The 10000-nt window shown below is 35.9% G+C and overlaps 1 protein-coding gene across 1 annotated transcript in view; it reads left to right on the forward strand.

Moving 5' to 3' along the window:
- The window catches only part of LOC122669938, a 21652-nt gene extending 16429 nt beyond the window's left edge, over window positions 1–5223 (forward strand). The window contains exons 3-4 of the mRNA XM_043866857.1: window positions 4805–4860; window positions 4963–5223. Of these exons, the coding sequence (XP_043722792.1) occupies window positions 4805–4860; window positions 4963–5041 (135 nt within the window). The 3' untranslated portion in view covers window positions 5042–5223. The remainder of the gene's footprint in view (window positions 1–4804; window positions 4861–4962) is intronic.
- Window positions 5224–10000: the final 4777 nt, after the last annotated feature.

Genomic DNA, 10000 nt, shown 5'->3' on the forward strand with positions numbered 1-10000 from the left:
AAAAGTTGAGATTTGGGGGTTCTGGTTCATGTTTGGTGTAAAATATGAAAAAAGGCCATCACTTCCATTCCAACTAAGTAACACTCCCCATGACCGGGGACAGAGCGGGGAAGCGTGGCTGCTGCTCATTGTCAACTCCAGTGGTGAAATGGAGATTGAAGGTAGTGAGGAGGAGCACCAGCAGGAAATCCGGTGCAAGATAAGATGAAATCTCACCAGAGATGACACAATGCACCCAATATGCATTTCCGATCAATGTCCAAGTTGCCCCACATAACGGTAAACAGCGAACTCTTTTGGAGATGATGATGATGGGACTCTTCTTAAGCCCTTATTTGTTTGTGAAAGAACTGTAGGGGGTCAAGGTAGTGAATTCCCAATTACAATTGGGTTACATCAAAGATCAGCCTTAAGCCTTTATTTGTTTGCGCTTATTATGGATGATTGAACTAGAGACATTCAAGATGAGGTTCCTTAGTGTATGCTTTTAGCTGATGATATTGTTTTGGTAGATGAGATAAATGCAGGGATTGACGCCAAGTTGAAATTATGGAGATCAACAAAGACGGAGTATATGGTGTGTAACTTTAGTTACAGTAGGATGGTAAATGAGGTGGTGAATATTGATGAAAGGGAGATCCCACAAATTGATTATTTTAGGTATTTGGGCTCACTCATAAGTCATAAATAAATAAGGTGATATAGAGGATGATGTTGCTCATAGAATTAAAATAGGATGGATGAAGTGGAAGGGTACGTCCAGAGTGTTGGGTGATCGTGTATTCCTTTAAAGCTTAAAGGAAAATTTTATAGGACTATCATACGACCAGCTATGATGTATGATGCGGTAATTTGGGTAGTTAAGAAACTTTAAATAGATAAACTAAGTGTAGCGGAGATGGGATGTTGAGATGGATCTGTGGCAAAAGTTGGAAGGATAAGGTAAGGAATGACCATATTAGAGTTGATTTGGGAGTAGCTCTGATACAAGATAAACTATGAGAAAGTTGTTTGAGGTGGCATGGCCATGTGCGACGGAGACCTTGGGATACTCCAGTATAGAGGAGTGACTTGATTGAGATTGAAGGAGCTAAAAGAGCCAGGGGCAGGCCTAAATTAACCATAGGAGAAAGTGGTGAGGAAAGACATGCGTAGCTTAGGACTTGTATCATATATGACTTCAAATAGAGCTGATTGGAGAGCAAGGATCCATGTTGCCGAACAGTTCAACTTGTTCACCCTTAGCACTCCATGTTCTGAGGGCCGTAACTTGGAACAGGGAACACATAGCTGGGATTTTGCCGGAGAAGGAACTTTCTACTCACTTTAGTTATTTACTTGGAGGCTTGATTCTGTTTACTTTCAGAGACTCCATGGCCCTCTCCGGATGCCCCCCCCCCCTCCTCTCCCCCGGAACAAGATAGATTAAAATCAATTTTTTTTGAATTCGTTTGGTTGGATCTTTGATTTGATTATCTTCTTGGTAAATTGACCGAATTTTCATCCCATGGTGAATAAATAGGAAATCGCTGGAGGGTGGACTGAAGACAAACGTTAGGGTTTTAACACGGACTTTGCTGTTCATTTGAAGTTTTCTTTTTTTTCCTCGTATTTGCATAGAAATTTCAAAAACTGAAGAGCTATAGAGGGTGGTAAGACTGCAACTAGTAGACTTTAGCAGAGCTCCAAGTTTTGGCCACTTTAGTACTTATGCCTAAGTTGCGATAAAGAGCTACATGATCTCCTTGGTGACATCACTAGTTTTTCTTCTATCAATAAGTTGCAGAAAATTGAGTTTTCTGATTTGTGAGAAACAGGAGAACTTGAGATTCATTTATCTAGGCTTTCAGGAAGGAAAACCAGGGGGGGGGATTTTAGGAACGAAATATCCTAAAATCCCCCGCGGTTTGTCTGTGTAACATATGATATGGTTTATACATTTATTTTATAACAAAAATTGATGTAATATATGTGTGAATAATAATTTGTGAGGCTTTTATCCAATAAAAAAATGTCAGAAATGTTTAACTTAATCAGATCTGGATATGGATCTCCTAGTGCAAGTCTGTCAGATTATTAATCTGATTAACAAACAGTTTTGAATATAGATCCACTAAGATTTACTCCAACTTCTCCAAGGACTTTTTTCGTAGGCCATCCTTCTAAACCTCTTTGATTTTTTTTGCTTTCCTTTAAAGGGTTCGTTGGTTGAAATTTCAGTCAACAACTGTTTGATATGTGTTAAAGTTGTGTCGATATGGGTGTATTGGGTTAGCATGTAACAATATAAATCCTAATAAACCAGCAGTAATACAAAGCAAGAAGAAGAAGAAGAAGAAGAAGTATATATATATATATATATATATATATATATATAAACCTTCCTATCTTAGTTACAATAGAACACTACAACAGGAAACTATCCTAGTAACAATAGGAAGATAACAAAGGCAATATATATAAACCTTCCTGTCCTAGTTACAATAGTACACTACAACAGGAAACTATCCTAGTAACAATAGGAAGATAACTAAGGCAACAAACCATCTAAATAGCAGGTCCACAACCTACCGCAAGTAACCCAATACACCCATATTGACACAACTTTAATAGTATGTTTATATATCTATATCTATATATATATATCTTTATAACAAAATTGATGTAATATATGTATGTAAATAATAATTTGTGACGCTTCTATCCATTAAAAAATGTCAAAAAATTTTAACTCAATCAGGTCTGGATATGGATCTCCTAGTGAAAGTCCGTCCAATTATTAATCTGATTAACAAATAGTTTTGAATATGGATCCACTAAGATTTACTCCAACTTGTCCAAGCACTTTTTCCTAGGCCATCCTCTAAACCTCTTGATAATTCTTGCTTTCCTTTAAAGAGTTCCTTGGTTGAAATTTCAGTCAACTACTGTTTGAAAGAGTTCCAAAATTTGTGTTCTTGTGGTTGACTATTAGATGATATTTTAAGTTGCCGTGACAGTTGCTAGCTCCTTGTTTTGAACTTGGTTATTGAATTTGACTTAAACTATTGCTCGATTCTTGTCTTGGCTAAAGTTCCTGCCCAATTTGTTCCATGTGTGGAAAGTTCATAGACTAATCTCCATATGTATAGTTGAACTGGACTATCCTGGGTTATAAATCAGCTATATATGATTAAATGAAGAAATATATTACCGAGGCCATGCTTTCATGGTGAAAATTAATTGGGTTTATCAACTGTTAGCTCCTAAATATTATCCTTTTTATGTATTAGTACATTTGAGAAATTATATCCTCGATAATGCAAACACAGAGGTGCTTACTAAAAAAAAATTATTAGAAACTTGGAAAACTTAGTTTCATGCTTTCTCCTTATCTAATGATGTTTATCCCTATGAATTTGGGTTTCTTGTTTATTTCTTGTATGTATAATTGCACAAATTTTATTAGAAGTTTAGAATCGATCTTGATGGAAAGAGAGGTGGTGTCATTATAATTGGTGGCTGGTTTAATGGTTCCTAAAACAATGAGTGTGGTACGTTTGGTGGAGTTTCACCCTCTCATTTTCCAGCCTTTTTATACCTTGATTTCTTAAATTCCAAGGAAGAGTTGAGTACTCTTTTTTATGTCTTCAAACCTCCACTATTTTCATACTTAGGAATTTATGTTTTCCAACTTATCTTTGTGAATGCAACCTCACCCTAGTGCGTCTATTTCATGTGTTAAATTCGGGCTTGAAATGGTGGATATCTAAATCAGAAAATGCTGTTCAGAATCCTAATAGACCTGATTTGGATCCTTGTTCAGCTCCCTTATTTGACCCAAGACCTGAATTCATGGTTTAATATGGGTTTGGCTTGGATATTCATGTTTTGGTATCTATGCTTTCTCTATGGTCATATACGCAAGGATCTGGAACTGAGCAAGATCTACCACCAATTACCAATGCTTGATCTAGATTATATCAGATGCTGACTGTGACTAACCTTATTTTTATATTTCTGGTCAACGGATCTCATTGAAGATCCAGAGCCTGTGAAATGGATATGGATCAGACTGAGTTGAAATTTGTGTCTTGCATTTGGTGTTCCAAGACACTTAAAGGTAGTCAGTGTTGACCAGGTTGGCTCTTATTTGACCTAATATTCCAGCTCAGATGTTTCATGGGTGGAATAGGGTTCATCCTAGGGTATTAGCAAAACCCTGAACATATCTCTTTAAGCCATCAGTTTTAAGGCTTATAAGACGGAGATGTCTCTGTGAGGTTTTCTAGGGTCTCCGAGAGGGGGGAAGGGAGAGGGGAGGTAACAGCAGTAAGCAGCGAAACAAACCCTTGTTTCGCGGCTCAGGTTTGAGTGTGTGACCTTTGCACTTGGCATACTCTTTTGGTTTGTAATAATAAATTGTCTCATCTCATCCGTGGATATAGTTGAGTTTGCCGAATCACATTAAGCCTTGGTTTGTCTGCGCTTGATTTTAGTTATGGTATTATTGTTCATCTTGATTCAATTGTATCAGGGATACATTTCCCAGTGCCACAGATTCAATGATCTGTGGTAATATTATTATTCTTATTTAGCTCAATCTTTCTTTCAGAACTTCACACATAAGATGTGACCACCATATTAGCTGTCAAGGGGTTGATTGGTTGGAGATTTTATATGGTTTACTGACAAGTTTTGACTATAGTGGAGTGTTTGCTTCTTCTACTTCACTTTAATTTGCAAATTTATGGATCATTTTGAGACCTCATTTCCCCTAAAATGGCTACCTTATGATTCTTGTGTGGGCTGTGGTGTTGTGCAGGTCTACAAATCTCAAGGGAATGTTATTCTTTGTACAGCTGCATGCCTCCTTTACTGGTATTTGTTGAATGCATTGAGCTTATCTTACATTCTCACTACTGTTAATGTTATATTTATGTGGTATTTATGTTAGGAGACATATATTTGATTCTGGTGTAGGTATGTGCACCGCTTCTGTAAATACTACCAGGAGATCCAGAGATTGGAGGGAGTTGTGAAGAGGTACAAGGAACAGTAGTTTGCTGTGCCATAGCTTCTTTTGAATGAGTTGGGGGATAGTTTTTGTACTCTTGTTATTACTACTTTGTAGACTCTTATGTGGAGGCAATTGTGATGCCATGGGACTTCATCTTTTGCTGCAATCAACTCCATAGGTACTTGTACAATGCTGAGAATCATCGATGGATATGGGATCTTAAAGGAAAATGGGAAAAATGATCTCAAACTGGATAATTTTTATAATCTCAAACTGAAATTAAATCCAATTGGTTCAATTTTATACGGTTTTTACTCGGTTTTTCATTATTCAGTTTCGTTCGGTTTAAATGGAATGACTTACTGAAACAACCTCATGAAGATATAGTCCAACAACCTTTCAACCCATTTTGCATACCAAGGTCTAATTAAATTCATTTCAATTATTACGAAACCTTACAAAGACATCATTAAATACTATAAATATCAAACATCTGCAAAATATTTCTTATCTAATTATCAATTATTGAAGTGTTAAACCCTCCAAAACGATCAGAAGTGTAAAATTGTAGAAGAGAAGTGAGGAGAGTCGATAGTCAAAGATGGAGGCAGAAGAGACAGAAAGGAAAATTGAAATCTTAGAACTCACGTTTTATAATTTTTTAGGGTTTAGTATGATTTAGGTTTGGTTTTGGTTCAGCTTATGTGGGTTACACTATTTGGTTTTCGGGTCAATTCAAACCGACAATTTTTAGCCTAAAAACAGAACCCAATGAAATTTCAATTTCCAAAACCAGATTTGAAAGAATTTTTAGATTCGATTTTACGTGGCCAGTTTCAGTTACAATTCTAAATTGACACCCTTACTGTGATTAGACGAACGACTTTTGCCAAATTAGAAGTAATAATCACACATGTTATTTCAAACTTTTTTCATGTTACCTGGACAAGCGCCCTTACTCAAATGAGAAGCGATTATATCACCTAGAATTGGTCTCTATTGATTCCGATTTTGCCGGAATCAAATGGGAATCAGTCAAAAGTGGCCGGAATCGGCCTGGATCTTGGAAAAAAACCCAATTTTTTGAATAGAAAATAAGATTGAATCGAAAATCAGATTCAGCTGATTCTAAACCAATACGACCGATTCTACACCTCTTACAGTCTATCCTTCACCTACCCTCATTTTATCCATCCGTTTTTCAAAGTTCAAAGTTTCAAAACAACCAAATGGTTTGCTGTTGAATTCCGATTGGTAGGGAATTCTCTCAATTCTTGTGTGTCCACGTTAACTGTTAAATCATTTTAGTAGTAGAAAAAGAAGAAATGCTCTACCAAAAACAAAAACAAAAAATAAAAAAAAAAAAAAAAAAAAAAAAGAAAGAAAGAATTAAAGAAAGAAAGAGAAGAAATGAATTCTTAAGTTTCTCTAACTTTTTTCCAAAAAATAAAAGTTTCTGTAACTTTGAAATTTTTTTTTTGGGTAAAGATTTCTATAACTTTGAATAACGTTTGATCATATGAGTGTTACATAAAAAATAAAAAAAGAAAAGAAAAGAAGAAAAGTAGATGATGAGGCCGGTAGATACGCAAATGGATAAAGCTGTGAGACTGAGAATGTTTCCTAAGTCTTCTAGGGTTGAAAGTTTCAACTGATGAGAGATTGGATTAGACAGGGATGGATGAATGGGTCAAGCAATGGAATATTTGGCTGCACGCACACATGTGATGTGACGTGTGTCGCCCTACCTTTGTTTTGGGATATCCAGATAATGTGCCAATCAAGTAAGAATAAGTCAATTCCCCCACTTCATGGGGCTTTGATGATCAAGATAGGCCATCTTAGACAGAGGGATCATTGTGAAATCTTCTGCTATTATAAAAAAGGTTTTTTTTTTCTTATTTTTTGGTTTAAATTTTTTTATAATATATGGAACAATGTTCCAATACAGTCGGAATACAGGAGGTTAAGAGAGGGGGGGGGGGATTAAGCCATAAAAGATGGTCTTGAACAATAGTATCTAGTGAAGATAAACAGTCAGCCACACAATTGCCTTCTCTTAAAATATACCTGAAAAGGATGACCTCAAAAAATAAAGTTAATTGATTACAATCGACCATAATCGGTTTACTTAGTGCACGATGTTATCATCATTTTAGGGTTTATGAAAGGTCATAATATACACAGTCTTACCCTTGCTTTGCAGAGAGACTGTTTCTCATTCCTTGAAATCCTTATTGTCACTCTGAGGTCTGCCCTCTAACGTTATTGGCATTTAGTTTGATACAAGGTCACAATTCCATGCCACACCATCTTAGTTTCTCAAATTATATTTTAGCCCTTGACAAGTGCGAAAGTAGAATGAATTCCACCCGAAAAAGAAAAAGAAGAAAGGAAAAAAGAAGTACGTGCCCTTGTATAGATTCTGATATACCTTTCACATATTAAATAGTGGGGTCCACATTCTTTCTCTTGACCATGTGGACCCTATATGGATGATACCATTCTCCATTATTGGTGTAACATACAAATTTCTTCTTACACTGACATCATGGAAACCACTCCCTCAAAGAAAATTTATAAAAATCCTACTAGCTTCTAGTAATGTAGAATGATTTGAAACTAATTTTTCAATCTTTCCCTATATTTATTTTGAGATGATATTTAAGTAGTTAGAGGAGTTTACTATATAACAAAGAATTTTCTTTTGTTTATGACCGAGTCAGATTTAAATATAATAAGAGAAAAGAACTCTATCCAAGAGTGTGGTTTACGCTAGCACTCCCATGAGTCTACTCATATGAAAAGACATCTATGCCCCCTTATTTTGAGGAGAGAGAGAGAGAGAGAGAGAGCGCTGACGTAGGCTACACTCCCGGACAAAAAATCTACTTCCCATATCATAATTAGACTTCCCCTTTCCTTAAAATGTTTATTTTGTAATTTTGGAAACCAAATACCATTGGATCAAATTTGGTTATAGAGCAGTCAAGCAACTGGGAAAAATGGCTAATTAAGACACAAACATATAAACAATTAGGGTCAGAAATGAGCACATGATTCTTATTCATCGATGGCATATGCATTATTCTAATGACTTGTGGCCCAGGCTAAGAGGCCAATTCTGTCCTATTCGGCTCATGAGGTGGTTGATTTGAATTTGGATATGAATTGGATCGTTGTTTTCGTGTGTCTTCATAATAACTTTTGTGTGACTCACGTAATTAATACTCATTATAATATGTCAATAGATTCAGTTTTTTTTCTTATTTTTGGGTGGTTACGGTCAGGGTTACACTAAGGCTACGTTTGGTGATGGTCTTGAATCCGTTCTTGGTCAGGAATATTCTTTGGCGTTTTTGGTTTGAAATAGCGTTCTGTATATGAAAATGGTAGTTTGGTAATGATCTGAAGAACGTTTTCGGATCAATAATAGAACAAAAACGTCATTTGGTAAAATCTGTTATTTCAAATTTAATATTAATTACAATAATGCTATTGCCATCCATATTAAGACAAAAAAATACATGTCAAGGTTTTTTTTTTTCCTTCTTACCAACCAAGCATAAATTAAAATATCTCATAAATTACCAACCTTAACATAAATTAAACAATTTGGATCCTCTACGGTCGAGCTGCCCGGTAAGACTGTGCTGCCAAGACACGGTGAGGCAGGCAATGACTGCCTTACCCCCACTTGGGCAAGGTGCTCGGGTAGGGGTAAGGTGGTCATTGCGCACCTCACCATGTCTTGGTAACACGGCCTTGCCGGGTAGCTCGACAGTAGAGGATCTGGAGGGCTGCTGTTCTCTGTGCCGCAACACAGCCTGCACCGAGACACATGGGCCTGCCATTTAAAGGGGTAGGGTGCTTATTTCACCCAACCCCATGTGTCTGGACGCAGCCTGTGCCCTCGGCACAGAGTACATTTGACGTAAATTAAAATATCTCATAAATTACCAACCTTAACAGAAATTAAAATATCTCTCTTACCAACCTTAACATAATCAAAATATATCAAATTATAGTTAATTAATTAAAACTGAAACTACAACTTTAACAATCTAAAACTTGTTTTAATCTTCATCTTTCTTCAAGTCTAACTTAGTAAGACCTTCAAGGATGTCTTTGAACATCTTGGTTTGATTATTTGAGGATGTCATTGCACTCTTCAAATAACTTTTCAGAAAATCCGATGACGGCGTAGTGGATATAACTGTTGAGCCTGAGGGACAAACCCTTGAGACATCAGTCTGTTGGCTAAAAGATGAAGTCACACCCTCTTCTTTCCATTGAAAAAATCTACAACCGCGATTATCACTCTGTAAATTCATGTAAGTTACAAGATTCATCTATAATATATAAATCAATCAATAAATAGGTAAAATAAACAAAAACAAAAAAATTGCATGGCTGATCAAACTCCAGTCGAATTGGGACAACACCAAAATGAACGTTCACAAATTTTTTTTCTCTTCGTTGTTGCTGTTCTAACTTTACATTGTCCTTTTGCACATGCACACTACTTCAGTTGGTTCATCCAAAGAAAAAATGAACATTCCCTAGGACATCTAAAGTAATCCCTTCCTCTATTATTGTTTGAACTAGATGTCTATATCATACATTTCATTCCACAATTCTCGTATGTTGCAATAGAATGTACATTTATATTAGTAGACATTTGCACATTGAATATGAATGAAAATAAAATACAATGTATTGATGACAATGAATATGACAATTAGATTGCACTTTGAAAAGTTACACATTAAATCTGATAATACGATTTCACATAACTACAAATTTCTTGGATAAAAAGGCTGCATATATACCACCCATAGTCTAGAAGTTTGTCATAAAAAAACCAAAATAAGTTATAGAAAATACCCATAGAATGTTCATACACAAACAAAGAAGCCCATACAAGTCAAAGCTCTGTCATCCTATGATTTCTAGCCAACATATTTGTAATGTTTCTCCACATGTGATTCATAATTCATA

Source organism: Telopea speciosissima, chromosome 7, assembly GCF_018873765.1.
Source record: "Telopea speciosissima isolate NSW1024214 ecotype Mountain lineage chromosome 7, Tspe_v1, whole genome shotgun sequence".
Lineage (NCBI taxonomy): Eukaryota > Viridiplantae > Streptophyta > Magnoliopsida > Proteales > Proteaceae > Telopea > Telopea speciosissima.